The sequence below is a fragment of the Melospiza georgiana genome, chromosome 5 (assembly GCF_028018845.1).
Source record: "Melospiza georgiana isolate bMelGeo1 chromosome 5, bMelGeo1.pri, whole genome shotgun sequence".
Taxonomy (NCBI): domain Eukaryota; kingdom Metazoa; phylum Chordata; class Aves; order Passeriformes; family Passerellidae; genus Melospiza; species Melospiza georgiana.
Window position 1 is genome coordinate 12,455,691 of NC_080434.1, and position 22,771 is coordinate 12,478,461.

General features: G+C 38.2%; 1 protein-coding gene across 1 annotated transcript in view; it reads right to left on the reverse strand.

The window, feature by feature from the left end:
* Positions 1-433: 433 nt before the first annotated feature.
* FNIP2 (folliculin interacting protein 2) overlaps positions 434-22,771 on the reverse strand; it is a 50,166-nt gene continuing 27,828 nt past the window's right edge. Inside the window, exons 7-17 of the mRNA XM_058024168.1 lie at positions 22,671-22,742; positions 21,936-22,065; positions 18,348-18,549; positions 17,691-17,779; positions 16,688-16,834; positions 16,384-16,553; positions 11,806-13,114; positions 10,861-11,017; positions 8,940-9,140; positions 5,557-5,672; positions 434-4,310 (exon numbers count right to left, since the gene is read on the reverse strand). Coding sequence (XP_057880151.1) covers positions 4,232-4,310; positions 5,557-5,672; positions 8,940-9,140; positions 10,861-11,017; positions 11,806-13,114; positions 16,384-16,553; positions 16,688-16,834; positions 17,691-17,779; positions 18,348-18,549; positions 21,936-22,065; positions 22,671-22,742 — 2,672 coding nt within the window. The 3' untranslated portion in view covers positions 434-4,231. The remainder of the gene's footprint in view (positions 4,311-5,556; positions 5,673-8,939; positions 9,141-10,860; positions 11,018-11,805; positions 13,115-16,383; positions 16,554-16,687; positions 16,835-17,690; positions 17,780-18,347; positions 18,550-21,935; positions 22,066-22,670; positions 22,743-22,771) is intronic.

Below are 22,771 nucleotides of genomic sequence, written 5' to 3' on the forward strand. Positions count from 1 at the left end.
ATGCACTAACCATTTCATAATTTAGTAGACATGAGGGGTCACTCACCCCTGTTCAATTTTAGAAACTGAATTTATTATCTAATAGCAACACATTTTTCAGCTAGCTCAAATGCTTATGGAAAGAACTAAAAAGAACACACCTGTGAAACCTCTGCACCACCTATTCCAACAGTCACTGTCTTAATTTTCCACTCTTTTTTGCCCATATTTTTCACTCCGTAAGAGCTCCTGTTTACATGTAAGTGGGGTAAAATTTCCAAGGATAACCAACCAAGTTCCAAATTTTGTGCAGCCTTCCTGTTAGACACCTCTTATAAGAGTTACTTACTTTGCTGAAGGGTTATCTAAAAGTCCATGTGCTGTTAGACCTCAGCTACAACAACAACAGCTATTTCAGAAGCTTTAAAAAGGAAGATACCAAATACCACTTACATTGATTTCAGAAAGTTTATTGCACCAAATGCCGCAAAGAAATTAACCAAAAAGATAGTGTACATAAACAACTATAAGAAAAAAACATGTAGTTTGACATTGGTGTTCAGTCATTCCTAAAAAAGCCTATGTTCTCCAAACATGCAATAGCAACACACATTTTTCTACTATGGAAAACTTGCCATGTATGTCAAATTACCTCATTTGACCTCAAATCCCCCACCCTTCCCCCCCCCCCCCAAAAAAAAAAAAAAAGAAAAAGAAAAAAAAAAGAAAATAAGGAAATTGTCTAGACTAAATTCAGTAGTTCAGACTTGATTTTTATTTGGGTCCTTTTAATTGAAGTAGAAGTTCCTTGAAGGGTAAGTGATCATTTTGCATAAACCTTATATACAAGAATTTGATGCATCTGAAAAGAGGCTTTGACTTTAAGAGCAAAGATGCTTATAATATGGAGTGGGGAAAATCAATCTAAAATTCTGGAAGATGCCATCAGAAATGTGAATTACAGAATCAGTGTCTATTAGTTTTTTGAGAGCAAAAGACAGTTGTACAGACTAGTTCAGAGTGTACCTCACTTCAATTAAAATGTTCCAATCTTGGTATTGTTTGGGGTTCAAGAATTCATTTCAATTAAATTCTACAATTTAGCTGTTCATTCCTCCCCTATGTTTAGTCTTGCCTGAAAACAGCATACATTCTTTAAATTTCAGCGTGTAAACTGCATTTATGTGGGATTTTGGAAAGAGTGTGCACTCCCACCTAACCAAGAAAGTATGTTTTCAAGTTTACAAAAACCTACATAATACTGATAAAAACAACTTTGGAATATTTGAAAATTAAGCTACATTATCAATTTTCAACACAGCTGTACATTCATATCACTTTTCATCCTATTAAAGTAAAACCAGAAACATGCCCTAAAAATGTCTAAAAAACACATCTGTAAATACTTACTGCCCTGTCATGCCACACCAATTTACATGAACATCAAGATGCTACCAAAAACAAGTTAAAGACTTCGAGTCAAAAAAAAGCCCTAGAAAGTGGAATCCTGTCAACTGAGGTAGTACATTTGGTGGAGGGGAAATATGTAATTAGCTTTCATTAGTCTAAAGCCTTTTAAAGGTAATAAAGGGCTTTCATTTTGAATTTTCTTTCCCCCAAAACTAAAACTGAGAATAAAATAGTTCAACGTGTAATTTCTGAAGAGCAGCAAAATGTTAGAGAAAGCAGCAAGAACTATAAAGTTTTAGCCTGGGCTGAAGAAAATTCAAGTGCTTTTGACCATCAGCTCACATGCCACCATAAAGTTAACTCATGTCTTGCCCAAAGGCAGATTTATTTTCTTTTAAACATTTGATGTGGTAAAATCAGGTCTATTATTGATTATGGTACTAATCTTGAAATCACTTAAATGCCCGCAGATCTCCGTCCTCTTTAGTAAACCCTGTGACAACAAAAGCACATCTTTAAGTTAGCATATATTTCTTTGAAGGACTGTCAGAGTCTGTTCAGATAAAAACCCCACTTTAAAAGAACTGGACTGACTTTAAATGATGTCAGCTACTATTTAAGAGTGACATGAAATAGAGAAAGTACAAGAGGATTTCTATATACACTCAGAGAAGCAGTTTCATAGTCTTACACATGCACACACATTCTCCACCAAGAGGGCAGTTTAGGAATACGTGACTTGCTCTATGGTTCGCTCCTTGTTTTAACCTTGTGAAACAGAAAGTGGTATCTGCTAAAAGCCATATGTAGAGGTAAATTTACTTTCCAGCAGATAGGATTCACAGACCAAAGATATGAAAAGTTTGCTTAGCTATAAAGCAGGAGAAAAAAACCTGAACCATAGAACGATTTTAGCCTTTTTAGGCAGAACACTAGGGAGAAATATGAAAAGCAATAAAAGAAATATTTGGAATGTCAGGTCAGAAAACCAGCATAGAAGGAACAGCTTAAGAAGTGTTGTATCAGAATATTAAGTATCCCTCCACGTGGAAACAACCTCTTTTCACAGTAGGCCAGTCTACCTATTTCCCTCAAAAAGCAACACAAGGTTAATAAAACCCCATCACATTTAAACAATTCACAATAAGCACATTTCATTATTTCAAATAATTGAAAGTTTACTGTAGAAAAGTCCAAACATCAAGGTAGTAGGAAATAAAAACACTTTTAATAAAAGTGTGTCCCTTCAGTGTTAAAAATCTGTAACCACCAACAAGGAGAACTCACAACTGGTGACCAGGAGTTTCTTTTTAGAATTCACTATTTTCAAGCAATTGTGTTGCCAGAAATTTACTTGCAAGATGACAGTTTCAGACACTGTATTCACAGTGGCTCACAACGGAACAGTCCAACATTGAGTTTTCCATTTGAGCATGTTCTGATCCTTTGTTCTCTCCTCAGTCTGGTCCATAGTTTCATATCCAGCTTAACAGTGCTTTATGCAAAAAAAGGTATTTTTTACATTCATTTTAATCAACCACATGAAAACAGTGAAGTACAAAATTTTATTTTGCTTTCTAGAAACACCAAAGGCCAGTATCAACTAGTGGAGAAGTAGTTTCTGGTGTCAGAGTAGATAATCTAGTAAGGAAAGGCACCTGGATGATAGTTCAAGATTTCTGTAGAATCAAAAAGGGTAATTGCAAACATTCAGAGTAATATCAAATACTGGGGTTTGCCCCCACATTTCATTTTACTTCAAACAACATTCCTGTTCTATTCCTACTCAGAGTGACAATTCATAGCTGGAAAAAAGTAATACTTTTGACTAAAGGTTTGGTGGGGGTTGTTTGATATCTTGTATTTCCCCAATACGATTGTCTTCAGTTTGTGCCAATTGTTTTGTGTATGTGCACACGGACACATGCTCATAGCACTGGCATCGTTCACAAGTTTTCCAAATTCATACTCATTGGAGATAGCAATACTTGATGACACCAAGACAAGTTTAGTTCTCAGGACCACAGTCATACAGCAAATCAACAGTTACTGAAGTTGCATCAGCAACAAATGTAAACTTGTAGCAGAAGTTCCATAAGGCTTTCCCACAAAATCCCTCTCTCGGAAGTCCATTCCATTCCACTTGCAGCCATGGGCCCATTAGAATGCCTCCTCATTAAAACAGAAGCAGCCACAGCTCTCAACCTCTTGTCCTTAAATGGAAAAGTCACATCAAGCTCACGCACACCTCCATTCCCACATGACACCTGGCTGCTGAATCCAAGCTCCTTGTTCTGAGCCCATCACTTCTACTATACAAAAACACACTTATGTTCTGCAAGAAAATCACGTCCCACCAAATACACTTTTGTATAGGAATGCTATATACAGAGTTAACAGCTACTCCTCTTCCTCCTCCCCAGCAAAGAGACATACACCACACCACACTCACAAGCATAGTATTACAAAATCCATTCTAACCCACTTGTTCTTTTAACTGGTACTTCATGGTTTTGAGCAGCGTTTTGGATGGCAGCACCCGGTCTGCCACATAGTGTTAACTTTTGTCCTTTGAATAAAAATAAAATGCAAGGATGCGGTCTCTTGATTTAAGTCAGAAGTGAGATTGTAAGAAAAACCTGAATGCCTTTTGTGTTATGTAAACTGAAGTCCTCCGATAAAACATCCGGCTGAAATCAGGATCGGAAGGTGGCAGAATGTACAGTCATCACCTGCTTTCATCAGTGCTCCCCTTTACCAGTGTTTGGCACCTCTGTTCTTCATTCAACATTCCCATTTTCATAACTGTACTTTAAGGGAATGACTATCCTGAGAATTTAATTTATAAGAGTATTTGAGCAACATATGGGGAATGAGTACTTGCTATAGCAGCCAACAAAGGCAAGTCATTGGATTCAATCCTAGAAATTAAAAAAAAAAAAAGACAGCCTTTAAAATAATATACAGTCATTTTCACAAGAGAAATACAAGATGATACTTTTCATCCACTTTAAAGAAACTGCAAGTGTCTTGCCATTACTAAGTTCATAGTTTAATTATTATTAACTGTCAATAATTATGTACTACCACTAAAGGTAAGTAAATAATGCTTAAAACCAAGAAGTATATTAGCACTTAAATCAAAAGATAGCAAGCAGCATTACATTCTGCGCTATATAATCTTTTCTGGTTTAAATAAAAGATCTTTTATGTATTTGCTAAACCCTAAGCCTCAGCTTGTAGTCTTACCAGTGAGTAGGCTCCAATAAACCCAGTTTAACAAAGTACTAAGTATCAGGTTATGGAAGATTATGCATTTCAGGTTTTGAATATAACTCAGTTTGCTACATAGTAGCACTTTCTTACCAAAAAAAAGACCAAAATTTGAATTTAATATTATGCAATAACACTTCAAGGAATGTCTCTCAAGTGCAATGGTCAGTTTCCAACTACTTCCAAATGCGAAGCTGCTCAGAAACCAGGATGCATGTATATATTTATATATATTTAACACATACACACACAGAGAGAAAAGTGCTTATTTCACTGTTTCACTATTTACAGCTGCATTTCTGAGTATGAAATCTCGAACAGTCTGGAAAAAGATAAGTTAGATTTAAGCTACAGTGTTAAAAAACATCTTGAGAAAAGTGTATTTACTTCTTCCCCCTTTTCTGCTGTCAGCAGGCAGCTCCCTAAAGGTTATATGCCAATCAAGTACTATTATTAGAAGACAGCTGCTGAACAGGACACCTGTTTATTTTTCTACACCTGATCTTTGACACCCTCTTGTCACTTAAGTACAAATGCACCCTTTTCATTCCAAAAATTCCAAAGTATTTGTTGGGATGAAGCTCTCATTAAGGAGATCACAACAGAAGAGAGTGTATACGAATGCTTGGATAACTCACTAATGACCAAAATCCAAACTCTCTTAATTCTGAAGATTTAAAAATGACAAGTATTTTGTTGTTGCTGTATAAATGTCTTCTCCTGATTTTGAGATAGGTCAGTAGAGCCCTTTTTGCAACTTATTAGGCCCATGAAAGAGAAGTGTTAAATATGAAGCAAATTCTCATGAGAACAAGCTGTCAACACTCAGAAGAAAAGGAAAAATAATTGCCCCAGCTTTTGCCATTGCTTAAGACTGGTACCTGCAATACTCACCCCAATACAATTCCTAGTTCTTTTACATGCACTCTTGTATGTCCTCGCAGATACTCTGAAAGCATTTTGCTTTTGAGATACATCTCTTGCAGTCTGTCCTCAAGATGCATTATGCACTGCAAACAGATCACAAAGCTCAGAACACCTTTTGCAACCACATGCAAATATTACAGAAATCTAAGCACATTGCTTTACCTTCTACCTCAGAAGATAAACTAAGCCTCCACTCCAAAATCTAGAAGATGCAATTGGATTAATTACAATTGTGCTATAAACTTAAAAAAAGTTACACTACTCCACAAAGAGGAAACTCCTCATAGAACTGGGGTATTCCAGCTCTCCTGGGCAGCAATTTTGTTGCATAAACTGCACTTCTATTTCCACTCACACCACTGCATTTCTGCCAACTTAAACAGTTTTAATGAGGTTCAAAATAACTCAAGATATCTTACTAAGAATTAAGGTAGTATTCTTGGATCAAGATGCCTTTGTTGTAAGTTAGTACTATTTTTCTGAAAGACTTAGTTTAAACAACAGTTTCTAAAATGATCATTCTAGCTCTAAGGCTCTAGCGCCATTCAAGAAACTAAGACTCAAGATGTGGAAGACACCAGTACCTTACTGGCAACAGAATTATAACTCTTTTGCTGACTGCTTTTCTGTAGCAACTAAGTTACAAATCCATTTTAGGCATTTGTTTTCATAATTCCTAAGTACTTCTAGTTTAAAATTGCTTAAACATTTGATGCTGATTGCCAAAAGGTAATAGTTCAAGTTGAAACATCAGTTTAATCATTCCACTTCCAGTAGTGGAATGCTAGAAATGCATTTTACTTTTAAATACAGTCATGTGATTCATGGCAATTTCTCATATACCAACTACAAGAGAGCAGATGAACCTTGGCTTCAAGGAGAGAGAGGGGTTATTCTGGCAAGACAAGGTCAGCAGGCAGCATGTCTTCACAAGCTGAGTAGGTAGGAAGTCTTATCAGGTATTTTGTTGTAGGACAAAGGTACATTCAATTTGATATATTCCTTCTTTTCACAGGGATGACCACTTCAAAAAAGTTAAATTAGGTCAGCTCTCTGAAATCAGGAGATGAAAGCAGGAAGCAATACAGAACCTCACATTATCAAACATATAATCATCCAGCAGGCACAGACAGCAATTAGAAACAGTAGCAGCAAATAGCTTCAGGCCATCATCCCATGTGCTGGAGCTGAATGAAAACCCTAAGTATTAGAAGTGAGACCAGTTTTGATAATTAAAAAGCTAATGAGAAAAAAAAGACTCAAGCTTGTAGGCAGCCTAAGATGTATTTTTCTGATCATCTGAAGCATGATGAAGATGTTTAATTATTCTTTCAATGAGCTAATATTGAGTCTTAATAATGGAAAATAAAGAGGCATTTTAAAAAATGTGCTTTCATGGTAGTAAAATCACTGCCACCAATGGAGGAAAGGCAGAAGGTTTTTGACAATAGTTTGATCAATTTGCTTCAAGCAAATTTTCACAAGTCATTCTAATCGTAACACTTCTGATTCTGGCCAAAAGGGAAGCAAGCACTCTTATCTTTTCCATTACAGGTAACCCTCATGCAAAAAGCCTATGAGCACTTTCTCAGTGGTTATGGGGGGCATGCAGCTGATTCACAAAGTAGCATTTCAATCTGTTTCAATTCCAGTATTTGTGTTAAGGATTATGGATTTTTCTTTTTTTTTTAAGTTATGAGGGAGCAAGTAAGGAAGAATCCCACATTATTTTAAAAGAAGGGTTGTTTACATCATATGATCTGCTCCTTCTGAACACCAGCAAAGAATCAAAAGATGTTTCTGCCCACAGGCTCGGTACATTAACCCATCTTGTTCAGTGTCCACAAGTTTTCGTTTTTTTCTTATATATTAGCATCCTCTGCAGTTTTTCTCATCGACCAAATGGAAAAAAAGTCAAGTAACTTCTAAAAATAGAAGAGTAGCTTAAACTGAGCTTAAAGATGCAGGTAAAACTTTTGCTAAAATGCAGCAGTTGCAATCAGCGCTTTCCTCTCACCAGGGCATACTGCAAAGCTTTCTGCAGCACAACTATCAGTCTGAAGTGGTAAAATAAAGATATCACCACTTGTTTTTCATCTGGTCTCAAATTGGGTTGTTTTTTGTTGGTACCACAAAACTGCAAAAATATTCATCTGAACAGTAACTGCATGTAAAGTGATTTGCACTCCTAAAGGAAGCTTCAAACATACTGCACTGTGGTCATTTCTGATTGATATGAGTACATCAATACATATGTTTCTATCCAAATTTAAATCAATAGAAGTACTACTATGAGAATGTCATACTTCTCCTAGAGTTTAGGAACACTTGGCTTCCACGCACTGATGTTGTTTTAGCAGAGTTGCAAAATCTCCTGACAGAAGGATCAAAGTATTTCTAACACAAATGATAAATTTACAAACAACTAGCACTGTCACTTCACAGTTCCTTTTTGTAAGAAAAAGGAAATAAAAACCCCTGAAAATCATTCTGCCTCCAGACACCTCCCAAACCACACAAGGCCTATAGAAGCTGCATACACAAATCCTAAGGAAACACTGGAAAGAACACTTCAGTTGCAAAATCAACTACTCAGTTTAAAAATGCCAGGATTTAAGGTGTGACTGTGCAAGTGTTAAGATACAATTTCAACCACAGTTGTGTATTTTTCAATGCCCAGAAGAATCCAGAGAAAACACTCAAAAATGTACCCACATATTTTGCCTTGTATTTGACCTGAAGAACTTAGTATAATCAATACCACCAATTTAACCCAAAACAGTGCCAACTAATACTATTTTGAGTTGTTAGTGTTTAGCTCTATCTTTCTATTCCATCTGCTGGCACAGTCATTACACAAGACTCCTAGAGAATTTCTCAAACTATCTGCTGAAGGACAAATCAATTCTGTTTATTAGAAAAGGGGTGACTACTGACAAACCCCTCCATCTCCCCTCACCAATAATCATGTGCTAAAAATTGAACTATAGTTATTGCAGTCAGACTTGGGGGTAATTTCATTGTAATCAGCAAAATTAGCATTACTGATTTGCTCTGATGAACTCCACTACAAATGGGGACAGGAAAGGATGCTGTGGCATAGGGAGTATGCAACATGACAGAGTTGAATAGAAACTCCAAGAATAGGAAGTTGTTTGCCAGAAGCAACTTGGTTCCCATTGGTATCCATTACTGGACTGTAGCATGGATTCTTTTCAACATGTTGTAACAGCTCTGCACGATATCAGGCTTTAGTTCATTGATATTGCAACACAGTTACAGAACTCTATGCTTGCTATCTGAGCTAAGCAATTTCCATTAGCTTCAGCCTTCAATAAAGAAATACTTACAAAGTCAGCTGGGACGTTCAGTTTGTAAAGCTGTAAAATAGACTGCAACAGACTGGATACTTGACTCGAAACCAGAACATCCTTGCCTAACTTCACACTGTCCATCATCTTCCTCTGGCTTGTAGCTACTTGTACATTCCATTTATCTGTGTCTGCAATAATGCAGACAGCTTCTGCTATGGGCTCATCTAGCACTGGATGCTGCAACAGAAACAAGATACAATTATGTGATACTCTCATATACATTTCCACAGCTCAGTTTGATATTCTACTTTTACACACTGATGTAGCAAATAAGGAAGTGATTCAATGCATTTTTTTTGTCCATTAGGGGACCAAAGGCATCTCAAAAAATGACAAGACAGTGACAAGACTTACATTCAGCATTCAGCAGCACTGCATCTGCCAATTTGATTGAGACATTTGATTTTCATTAGTGCCTGAAAATCACTACTCAATTATATTTTTCTTCATGTATTCCCCCTACCCTGAAGAGATTAGTTTCTTTCAAAATGAAGAGTGTAATAATCACACTGATCCAGTATGGTGAAAGTACATTCAATGTTTCAGAGACAGGCGAGGGATTTTACTATGCACAACCAAGAAGGGTATAACAGAAAAGCGAGGAGGAGGGACCCTCTGGAGATCCTCTAATCCAACTCCTTGCCAAGGCAGTGTCCCCTAGAGCAGGTGACATAGGAACATGGCCAGGCGGGTTTTGAATGTCTCTAGAGAGGGAGATTCCATGATCTCCCTGAGCAGCTGGCTCCAGTGCTCTGCCACCCTCAACATAAAGTTATTCCTCAGAAGGTGGAACTTCCTGAGGTGGAACTTCTTGTGCTTTAGTTTATGGCCATTGCTCCTTGTCGTGTTGCTGAGCACCACTCTCTTGACACCTGCCTTTAGGATATTAATATGCACCAATGAGATCCCCTCTCAGTCTAGTCTCCTCTGAGAAGAGAGATGTTCCAGATCCCTAATGATCTTTGGGGCTCTCCACTGGACTCTCTCCAGTAGCTCCTCGTCCTTCTTGACCTGTGGAGCCCAGGGATGGACACAGCACTCCAGATGTGACCTCACTAGAGCTGAGTAAAGGGGCAGGTTCAGCTCCCCTGACCAGCTAGAATGCTCTTGCTAGGCACACCAGGAGAGCACTGGCAGCAAGAGCTGTGCAAGCTCATGGCCCACTTGTCATCCACCAAAGAAGAGCCACACTATCACACCAGACCAATCTGATGTTCCTTAAGGAACAGACAGACACACACATCACTGCTCTGGATAATAAATGCAGTCCTGCCAGCAGAATCATTCTTGCTACAGAGAGAAGCTGCTGACAATTACTAGATAAGCATTTTAAATTGCACACTGAGGTCACACAGTTATTCCAGTGAAAGCCTAGTTATAAATTTTATAATGTAGGAGTACTTACAGTGGAGAAAAAACACAGCAAATTTCTTATCTATATACAACTATCTTCTGTAGTCAGTCATTTCTGCTACAGACTAGCATCACACAGGCCTCAACATGACTTTACCTCACCTGCAACACATGCCACTAAGTAGCAAAATAAGATGTTGCAACTTGCATATAATTTTTCTGAAATGTAGGTAATTTTGTCTGCTATTGTGATGGAAAAGAGAAGCAGCTCAAGGGTTCTTTTCCTTGTTTGTAACTTGAAGTTGCAAACAATCTTCCTTGTGTTAATATTGGAAGAGAAGCCTTGAAAGTAATAAAGGAAAGCACATGATTTTTGCATGAACAGGCATTGCATATAGTAAATTAAGGGCTTACATCTTTCAAAAAGGCAGACATGGCAGTTGTGGCTGTTCAGAACAGGTAAGTAAAAAAAGTCACCTACTGAAATAACCTACTTCTGTAGATTTCAGTAATATCACAACTCTGACTCAGCACTTGAACTCACATGCATTGCATGAAGTAGATCTGCTAGTAGACACTGCTTGAGTTTTTCATCATTATTTATTCCATGCAGCACTAGATCAGGTATATATGTATGACAGTAACCACCCAGAAGTGATCTTCCAAAGTTTTTCACACATTGACTGCTGATGGTGTTTGACCTGAAATACAGAAATACAAAGCAGGTAAGACTCTTGCTTGACAACCTGCATTCAGATTTTACATGAATGCAAAGTCTCTCTTTCTACTGCAAATATTAATCAACAGTTGTACTACAAGTATACATAAATGTCCACACCAGTAAACATCTACTGCTGCCCCTTGAAACAAGAATTTTAAAAGCTTTTGATTTAAAAGAATTTTGATTTCCTCAAACTTGCACATGAGAAAATTTATATGCACTGGAGTTTGTGGGATATATGGGCTCCATGTTGTGCAGCTTACAGTTTTGCTAAATTCGAGTTTTCTTCAATTCTCTTGCTGAAGGTAAGTCTAGAAACTGACCTCAAGCACCATCAAACTCCATATGCACCTGGAATGCTCAAGAATTTTCAAACAGCGTGCCCATGTTTATTCCAAATTTGTATTTCATTTAAGAATTATGTCAAATCTAAACAGTTATCTTTTTAAGTAAAGTTTTGCTTGTCCTCAGATGTTCTATCTACATGTCTACACTAAATGTTTCAGTCAGCTTACATATAAAGTTTGATCACCTTTTTTAGGCATTTGAAATATACCTTTGTTATAAAACTTATTAAATCTGCTATGTTTCCTTTCTGCCAAATCTGCTTACAAGAATTCTAACTAACTACATCACTGTCTGCTACTGATTTGTTTGCAAGGAACTTAGTCAGGTTCCCAGAAGACTTCAGACTTGAAACTTTAAACAACTCCAAAGTAGCTACAGCTTTTGACTTCATTTAGTTCTAAATTAATCAGACTTCTTTACCTTGGCAAAGGAAGTTCCACTTCTGCAAATTCCTCAAGCCGTTTGCTGATGTTATCATGATGCACATCATCAGGGATACAACAATCACCTTCTTCATCACTAGCTCCAAGAGCACTGTCTGAACTCTCGTTCCTTGGAATGTCCCCTTCAACTCTGAAGGAGGTTTTCCTTCCAGAATCCCCATAGGGGACATCTTTAGCACCTACTTTAGAGGAATCCTGTTTGACAGTAGAATCTGCTTCTACACAGTCAGAAGAATAGTTCTCCAGATTGCCAGAGCATAAAGTTCTATTTTCCTTCATGTTTGGCAATTTTACAGTTTCTATGTTATCTGTGGGCAAAAGCATTTCACTAGATATTGAATTAATTAAATTCACTTCAGTTCCTTTACTTTCCATATGTTGGTTAAGTATACTTTCCTTCTCCTCACACGGTGGGATTTGTGCATAACAAACATTATGTTTACTGATAAAGGCAGCTTCACAACTGTCTTGATTCTGAGAAGTATCCACAGTCAGACTTGTGGAACTTGAGGCACAATGTATCACCTCTGGATGTTTAATTAATGCCTTCAGATTTTCTTCCATTTCTCTTCTATGAGTTTCTAAGTCTGACTCTGGTGATGCTGAACTTCCAATCTGAAACGTCACCTTTTCTAAGTGTGAACTCCTGTGGCCAGACCTTTCAGGACAAGGTACAGCACATGACCTACTAGAAAACTCCTTCTCCACTTTTCTCTCATTCTGGTTCTTGTTCTTCTTTGTATCCATTACATCCTCTAATTTAGATGATTCTTCAGAGTGGTAGGATATAATTCCTGTATCAGTGACAGTTCTTTTCTTACCATCAGCTGCTCCTTTACAGAAATTGCCAGTTAGACAGTCAACAGATGTTTCAGAGGTCTGACTTGCCTTTTCTATTGCTTCCCTCTTTTCTTTTGAAGAGACTGGGACAGCCTGAGTGCTTTCTGGTTCATGCACCCACTCTGCAGTACTGTTGTTCTTACTTCCATCATTCTTTGGAGGTAGGATTGGAGGCACAAGAGCAGGGTCATTTTTAACAGTGACAACCACATAATCAGATTCCTCTACCTCTCCCTTTTCTAGTGCAGTTGTGATCTTGCTTCCATTTAGCACCTGCTCTCCCTCCCCAGCCTTCTCACTCCAGGTCAGCTGATTTTCCTGCAGCTCAGAGCAGCGGATGAAGTAAGTCAGAACGTAGAGCAAGCGCTGCACCAGCTCCTTGCGCTTCCCAACAATCACAGTCCGAGTCAGTCTAACCGGAGAGCCTATGGCACCGTAGAGATCACCTGCACAGGAAAGCAAAAATTTCACAGCTTTATGTTGCATTGTGATATGACTTTTACTGTTCAAGTTAAACACAGTTTGAAACAGTACTTACTATGGACACAATTAGACAGTTAATTTCTTCCACAGTGAATTCATAAAAGTTTAAAACAAAGAGCAACAAAAGAAGTCACCTAATGCTTCTTACACCTGGCTTTTGTCCAGAAGGGCTTTTGTGAGGAATCAGCTGCTATTACTCATTTTCTTTCTGTTAAGAGGCACTAAGATTTAGTTTACACTCTGCTTACAAGACATTATCACCTGGAAACTGACACAAGAGGGGGCAAAGAAGAATGTAGGTCCAGCAAAACTCTGAAACCAGCTATATTATTTTCTATTTTTTTACTAATTTTCTTTCACATCAAAGTCTTTCTGTGTTAGTGCAGTGACTTTCTGTTAAACACGGGCATTTTTACACAAATAAAATCTTAATTATATTTTTCAGGACTAAGATATCAAAAAAGAAAAAAATAAATAAATATTAGCTTAATAAACGAGGTTCAGAAAAAAGAGGCACATAACTACCTTATTGAGCAAGGCATGTGCTGTGTATGTGGGAGCCAACCTCACATGAGCATTTAACTTTGGCAGGGGGAGTGAAGATGCAGAAAATCAAAATACAACTGCAATATGAAAGGTAGGCAACTACTACATCATCATCTGAGTCCCCCAAAGAATGACTTATTTGCTATTTATCCTGAATAACTGCTTTTTTAACAGAACTAAGGTTGTACATATCCTACTCTCAACATATTTCTTTGGGAGAGTGGCAATTATCTTCTAGCTGCTTATAATCACCTATTAGCTAAAGGGCTCCTACTCCAGAGTTCTGGGAGAAGTAAACATAGATAGCCAATAAAAGAGTGCTCACATGCCCTATTGGTAAAAGATCAGCTTACTCAAAGAAATGTCTATTCCTAGGATGAGTTAACCCAGTTGTCTTCACATGACACCCATCAGAGCACACTCACTAAGTTGTCTTTGGTTAACCAATCTATGTCTGGTCTCACCAGCACACAGGAGACAGCCAGCAAACAATTTTCTGCAGCTACCTGAAGTGTGCAAAGCAGGCTTCTCTACCCTGAGGCTTGATCAGCTACCTGCTGATCTATCAGACTGCTTTCAGGTGCTAAATCCTTCCTCTAGGCTGCTCAAATTTTCAAATTTTGTTCTGGACAGAGCTTGCCATCGGGATTTTGTACTAGACCTCAAGAAGCAACACTACATTAAGAGTTACAAACAGAGCTTCAGAAAGACTTCTTCCAAGGGCAAGGGGGGCTCTGGTTTCAACACTAACATAGCAAAAAAAAACCCCAAGAGCACATTTATGTCCAGCCTCCTCCTCATTATACAGAACATAAAAGGAATAAGGCTCCCAACTCCATTCCTACAAAATAAGGATTAATGAGACCGTAATTCCATGGCTCTCACTGTCTCCCCTGCTAAGACCTGCCATTTCCCATGATGCCAGTGATGTACTGCAGAGGCTCCTGGGTGGTAGGTAACATCAGGGGTGCTATTCTCCTTCAGTTAGGGACACCCTTGCAACCAAGCCCAGATCCTAACAAGCCAGCAAATTCATTCCTAAGGAACCAAAAGTGGGCTTCAGACTCCTCAATTAATCTAAAAGGCTGGTAGGTCACAAGGACAAGCAATATTGAAATGAAACTGGAATATATTGTTTTACTTCTGAGTTGAGCACAGTCGCTATGGAAATCTAATTCAGGCTTCATGTTCATTTGCACAATTGGCTTTTATATAAATACTAATAAGACAGTACAAGTCAAAATCATGATCTCCAAGAAGCCCTAATACTTCTTAATACCATTAGATTGAAGCTGGTGTTTAAGAGACAGTATGTCCTCATGACAGAGGGACTTACAATTGTATTAGTAAGTAATTGAGGGACTTACAATTGTATTAGTAATTGCAGGTGGTATTTAACATGTAATGAAAATACAGGTCTGAAGGTGAGAAGACAGGTACATCAAAATCCTGTCATTTCCATTTTTAAGCACCAAGACTTGATTTTTTGTTTTTCTTCCCTCTTCCTAAAGAAGAGGACCACCAGAGGGCAACATCTCCCTTTGACAATCAGCTTTTGCAACCACAACGGTAACAGCTTTTTGGGCTTTATAAGAATGAAACAAAATCAGAGAGCATTTTGAGTTCAGGCACTGAGAACTTGGCAGGACAAAAAGAGAAAGAGACTCTTGACTAGTCACCAGTGGTGACTCCTGGGAGCGACCACAAGAGCTACTACTGAGCTTACGCCTCCAGTCCAGCTGGTTCTTGTAACTCCAGGCCTGGCTCTGTCCTCAACACCATGAACACACTTCTAATTTCCCCTTCAGCCTAACCTCTGCACAATGTTTAAATGACATCTTAAACTAGGAAACAATTCATGACAACTACATGGCCAAAGGAGCAAATCTTCATAGAGGTTACTGAGAAAAAGAAACCTGAGACAATCAGGAAGAGACAGCACCAGCATCACAGAGTTAAGTCACATCATTGCCTCAGTATGCACGTGTGTTATTTTACATGGCAATATAGTACATCAGCTAAAGTGAAGGGCTATCTGATGTCACATTTTCAGCTGCTGCCAAGAAGATGAGGAATTTTCAAATATCTGACAGAATTACTTTCTGAGCTTTCATTCAACTACTCATTCGACATCAGTTATCTAGTCCCTTGTATCAAGATAATTTGCAAGCTATAAAATTTGTCAAAGACCAGCCTGAGGCACAGAGCATAGAAAAAAAAATCTTGCCCCAAGTCCATTCATGTAGCAGTAAGTGAATGGAGCTACTGCCAGTTGCCAGACTTCTGATCTATTGCCCTGCTCTCTATTCTAGCTATGTGAGAAAGAGACAAAAGGAGGTAAGCCAATTTTAACTACAAAGGGCCTCCAAGGCCCAGGTAACTCCTCTCAATCCAGTCTATTTCATCTTGTTTTTTCCCAAACTGCTCAGACCATTCAGAGCACTTGCACCATCTTAATACCTCTATAACAAGTTAACCAGACAGTGTAACAGTGGATGTCAACAAGGAACAAGAATAAAAAGCAGGATATGCAAATAGGCCTCCAAATTCTCTGATTAATCAGGCAAAAAACACCTGTTGGTAGGAGGAAACATGACCTGGACTACAAGCAGCCCTTATCTAAAAGGGGTGGATGCACAAAGTTTCTTGTTATAGAAAAATCTGAAGTTTTCCAAATCATACTGACCCAGCTGTGCCCAGAGAGGGTTATATGGGTGGGATTTTGCCAGCATGTTGACAGACTGGGATGTGCGCTTCTCAGAGAAGGCCTTGATGGGAGGATGGTCAACAGGCATCACTGTGGGGACCCACGCCAGGTGATATGTCAGCACTGCGGTCAGCAAAGCAGCAAAGAACCTAGGAGGGAAAAAAAGTTTAAAAAAGTATGTCCAAAGTAACACCAGCAAAAGAACACCCCATTAAGTCCTTTGCACTGGGAAGCACAAAAGCTTTTAATTAAAAAAAAAAAAAAGGGAGTGGGGGAAGCTTACTGATTTTTGTTGATCTGTTCTATCAGAAAGGTAAATTCTTTAAGAAAACGCTGGCATAGCTGATTCTTTTCCAGGGTGCTGGACATCATATTAAGCCACACAGGCTCTGCAATCCTTGGAACAGAATATAGGTTCCAGATGGTAACTCTGCGCAAAGAAAAGTCCCAAAAAGTCAGTGTTAATGCACACATCTCAATGCTGCAAATAAATATAAGTAGCCCCTTTCCTCTTCTGTTGTCCAGATTATAATTCGCTGCTTTTTTTGGTAAGATCTAGGAGACTAAACAAACCAGAAGAGTTTTTACTCTTCCAGTAATTACTAGTGCTCAGAACACTGGTCTGTTCAATTTATATTATCAGTAACCCAGTATCTTCATATGAATTACATATTTGGCTTCCCTTTTTTGCATTCCCATGTGAATTTTATTCAGTGAAACCATTCAGAATTAAATTTGAGGGGAAGAAGAACCCATTATATTCATTACACAGATTTGATTCCACATTCCAGATATTACAGAACCTCCATTCCAATAAAGCCTTCTCTCTCTCCTGGGCTGAGTTTCTTAGCCTGTGACCATTCCTTCATTTCTCAAGTACAGAAAAGAGAGCATTTGACTGCAACTTTCTTGCCAGTTACATTGTTCAACATCCATGGCTAGGAGTAGACACATCTATCTGCCCGAGTACATCAATCCACCCAACTGCACAGTCATCAACAGAAGCCAGCTCTTGATGAGATGTTTAGACTTTAACTAACAATCCCAGGAACACATGAGTGCAACAGAACTACTTTCATTCTCATTTGGAAAATGGCTGAGCTGGTTTGCTAAAGTTTTCTGAAAACATTTCCCCAACAACCAATGCAGAAAATTCATTCACACTAACTGCAAGACTATCTAAAATACAAGACCTTACATTCAGTTGCTTATAACTGGAAGAGACAAATATCTTTCATGGGGCATGAAAATTGCTCTCCTTTTAATTCAGAATTCCATCAACTCACCTGAATTCTCCCAGGGCATCCATGACACGGCTGATATAAACCTGCACTCTCTGGCTGGATTCTGCTATTTTTCTACATGAGATCATGGCCTTGATTAAGAGTTAAAGACACAAAACAGCTGCTTAAAGGATTCACATTCTTCATCTTTTTAAACTTCATTAACATGTCAAAATAACTAAGATCTAGCCCCAGTCCTATACAGCCACTCAGGATAGCAACAAATGCCAACCTCCCTCCACCTCATAGGAGACCAATCCCTAATACTGGACAAGGGGAGAGAAGAGAACATTTCTGAGAAGACAACAGCAAGACACAAATATTTTGTGTCTCTCTTTTAGACACTGCATGAAAGGACAGAGTACCATCATCTCCACAGACTCTAGGGAGTCAAGAAAACCTCAGAGTGAAATATGGCAAGAACGAAGGAAAAACCACCCATAGCATAAAACTCTCCATTCTAATTCTGTCTAGAAAAGAAACTGCACCTCTTTCAGCAAATGCTGAGTTCCTACTCTGGGCTCAAGCTCAAGATTGCATGTGTAAGGAGGGAGGCAAGCTTGAAACCACGCACCTTCTCCCACTCTTCATCTATCAGATTCTAGAATACTTCATTCTGATTGACATTTTTCCACATTATGCCAAATTAGTATTCTGTACCTTTTCTATTGCATATTTCAGCTTGTTCATGTGAGACTCAAAAAGAGGAAAGTGAGAGAAAAAGAAATCCTGGAAGTTTCTCTGAGCTTCTTCTTTTTCAGGCAGAGAAAAGATGATGCTGATTGCAATTTTTTTCCTCCGAACCATTGCAGGATTGGAGCTGCAGCTTTCATCAGCCATACTAAACATTTCTTCAGTGGACCTGTAAGACAGATTTGTTAGGACAGTCACCTGTGTACTGGATGAGAATTCGGCTTCTATCCATAGCTCTCTATATAGTGGAAGGTAACTCATTTGTAGGACTCCTTTGACTGACTACATAAGGCTTTGCTATCACATGTTTCTGAACAGAGGATGCCTGACATCCTCTGTCTTGTGCTTGTTCAAATAGGAAGAAGACAACCCCCAGCGAGGTCTGGTGTGAACACTTTCCTGTGAAATAGAACTAATAGATTCCCTCCTGGATTTAACTTTGAGGGAGATGAAGAAAAGGGAACAGAGATACATCACACAAAATCACAACCAAAAAAGCTTAAAGGTAACTTTGGAGCTGTGAACTGCATCCAGCACTTGAGCTCCTCAGCTGCATATCTATGATGCTCTTGAATCTGGACTGTTGCTCATGAGGGAAGTTGGGAAACATATAACCTATACTATCTATATTGTTCTGGCACCCTAAGATGGATGTTGGCATACAAAATAAAACTTTCTATTTTAACTGAAGACAAAATGTCACCATCCAGTAATTACTGTAAAAACATAAAATTAATGCCTACAAATACATGTTTGCCCAGCTCAAAATTGTGTAGACTTTAGTTTAGAAAGATTTGTTTTCTGCTTAAAATTATAAAAAAATACCAGAAAGAAAAAAAAAATACCCATCCAGTGGCTATTTTACAACCATTATTATTTCCCCACATTCTGCTTGTTTCCTTGAGAGTGCTGCCACATTTCTTTCAACAACTGTCTCTTCTCAATATTACACATAGGTTGCTACTAGGATCAATACTGCTCAATGTTTTGATTATGAGCCTGGCCTGTGGACCAAAACACACCTTTAGTGAGTTTGCAGATAATGCCAAATGGGGCAGAAATGGTCAGTCAAGGGGATGGCAGTGTCCAGAAAGGCTGTGGAATCTCTATCCTTGGAGTTTTTCAAGACTTACTCAAGAGTCAAGTTCCACAGACACCTGATGTAAATTCCAAGCTACTGCTTGGCACAGGCAACTGATTTGGATGATACCCACAAGTCTCAGCCCAGCATAATTTTTACTGTGATTATACAAAAGGGTGACAAATCCCTTCCATGTTCTTCTATAAATACTAGCCTTGCAGCACTAGATATTGATACTGCTGACTTAAAAGATTATTATTTTTTCTTGCTTAAAGATCTTGATCAATTTAACTGAAAAGAACACCATATATATATATATATATATATAAATATAATGTGTATACATAAATAACTAAAATAGTATGGAAAAAATGTCTGTTGTAAGGAATTTCAACTGAATAATGGGTGTTAATCTACTCAGAAATTATAGGAGAAAAGGGTAAAAAGACAAAAAAGCCATGGAGCCATTCTGAGCAGCACTCATCTGGAAATAGCTTGGTTTTAGAGTTTCTTTTAAGTTAAGACTGAAATACCAGTGAGTGGTAATTAAAAGTTTGAAGTCTTTTCATATCAGAAGTATTTTGAAATGGCGTCTGTAGTATTTATAGAACACTATGAAGCAATTAACAAGAGGAAAGACTCAGGGCTAAGCATTCATTCTTAGTCCATTCTAAAAATACTTAGTTTACAGTTTAATTGGTTTGACAAAGTTAAATATACAAAAAATTCTCATCACAGAGGTATGAGTCCATGAACACAGGATAAAACAGACAATTAAACAACAGCAAAAAAACAACTTGTGGGAAAACGGAGTTCCAGACAAAAACATAACCTCATCTGAACTTCAGGAACTTGCATACAGAGACAGAAATTCCCAAGGAAGTCAGGAAAGGATGGTCAGTCAGCATCTAAGAAACATCACAAGCTTTTGTACTGCTTCCCAGGAACAGAAATTGAGGAATTTAGGTCTGAGAGAGAAGCCTTTTCAACAAAACTGCTAATCTAGCTTGCTTGCCAATCGACTTTGTGGAGTTCCAACTAGACATCTCAATTTCTTTGAGCTATTGGCCTAAAACATCAGTCACAGAGACTGTAGAATCTTGGCTGTAACAACCTGGGATGCAAACTCTGTGGCACTGAAGTATTCAACCAGAAGCCTACTGTTTCTCTAGCAAGTAACTAGAAAACAAGTATCTGAAGAGGTCTTTTGGCTTAGAAAGAATCCCAGTTCAAGAATAATTCTAGACAGTAAAAATAATGATGTGCTGTTTCCAGTATCTTTCCCCAGCACTGGTTCTCCAGTGGGGGAAAAATCCAACAACCCTGCTCTGGCCAGCAAATAAGCAGCCCAAAGAGGATTTCCTCTAGACAATTTGTAACTTTCAGAACACTTTGCAGAAACTTATATTTGTGAAAATTTGGCTGCTTCTTAAACTGGGCTGAAATGATCTTATTTACCCTAGATGTTTTAACCTTTTTTACATGGGCTGTTCTCAGCCTTTTTTCTTTAGGAAAAAGTACTTCAGTTTACTTAAAGCAACCAGTTTATTCTGAACTGCAAGTGTGATTTAGACAGCACAACTGCTACTTTAGTACCACGGCACAATTCTTCATGTTTAAAATTATTCACTAAGAATATCTAGAAAAAATGCTGCAAGTGTTGATTTACACTAGGGAAAGCTTTTCAAATGAGGTTCAATTTTTATTTTTTACTGACCACATATTTTAACTGGCAGCTTTTATGCTTCTCTTAACTGAAAAGGGAGAGAGGCCAAATAGCATAAATTTCTTGTAGGTCTCCACTAATTCCACTCTGTGTCTGGGTACAGGTGGATGAGTACAGAGAGAAGATAACCGAGAACCATTTGCTATTTTGCAAATGACAGGGGAAGAATTTGCTTATTAGCTATGAAAAGTCTGCTGCATTCCACGCTTTGTTATGCCACTGAGCTACAAAAGCTAATAAAATTCCAAAACAGAAGCCAAGCTTTTTGATCACAGCTTTTTTTTTCTTCCTGTTTTGGCAGAAGTCACATCAGGAACATCCTGTACCAGCCAAGAGAGTCGTCATGGGCTATTACTCCAAAATTTCTCTAACTGCTCACTGGTCAGACTTCATCATAGTATAAAGTCATTATGGCAGCAGTGCTGTTACAGTCCCTTTCATCTCAACAGGATGCTCTGCTCCTTCAGAAAAAATTTAATTTATTTTTCAGAATATGGTTTCATACACAGCCTATACATTCACACCATATTAATACACGGCCTATGTATCCAATAAAAATAATTATATTCCAAATTGGGATTTGAAGTTCAGGTTTGACCAAAACTTCATCTTCTTTTATATTGGCAATCTTACATAACACGCACAGAAGATAGACTGAGTAGAGAACATTTAATAACAGGGTTTGTGCTTTTAAAGAAGGGAGGCTTAAGCTCTCAAACACTTGTAAGAAGAAAGGTGCTACACTCACCATCTTGGAACAATTCCATTCTCTAAACTGGTTGTCTGACTTCGGAGCCAGCGACGTTGATAGCTGCTAGAAGATGACGATGAAGAGCTTGGAGATGGAAAAGGAGTAACCAGAAGACTGCTCAGAGATGCTAGGAGGAAAGCAAGAAACCCCACATACAATGAATCACAAAGAGTGCTGGTTAAATACTTTTCTTCATACTCTAACAATAATTTCTCACAAATATTGCTCTTGCTTTCTGGTCTTTTTCACACAACTCGCAACAGGAGAGACAATTATCTATTTTAAATCTTGCTGCTTGAGGACATTCATTTGTTATAAAGTAGGAGATCGTCCCTACTTAAACATACTAAAATGTATCTTATTCTCATTAAAAGTGTTCTCTCCCACGAGTTGTTGCACTCCCATTACAATCGACAGGATGGCTTCCGGTCTTCATTTTCCTATTTAGTGTAAAAAGCCATTTCTCTTCATTTGCTCTAGTAAAGGCTCCAACCAGTTCTTCCTCCAAATTATTAACTGGTTAAGAGCCCAGAACATGGTGGCTATAAACAAAGAATATAATTGCAAATATTTTTGCATAAAGGCTTGGGGCAAATGCAGAAGGCAAACCACCTAGCAGATAAAAACAATTATGGATTTACAGGTCATGAGGTGTCTATATTTCAGGTGAATCACTGCAGCCAAGAATTGTAACAATTACAAAAGCAGGCAAACAAGATAGACAGCAGATACCTGACCGAGCAATGCCGCTGTCTCTGTCCTCGTTTTGTCCTCTGCTAGGCATATCAACAGGTGTGCTGTGTGCTAAAACAAACAGAGCAGATCAATAGAAA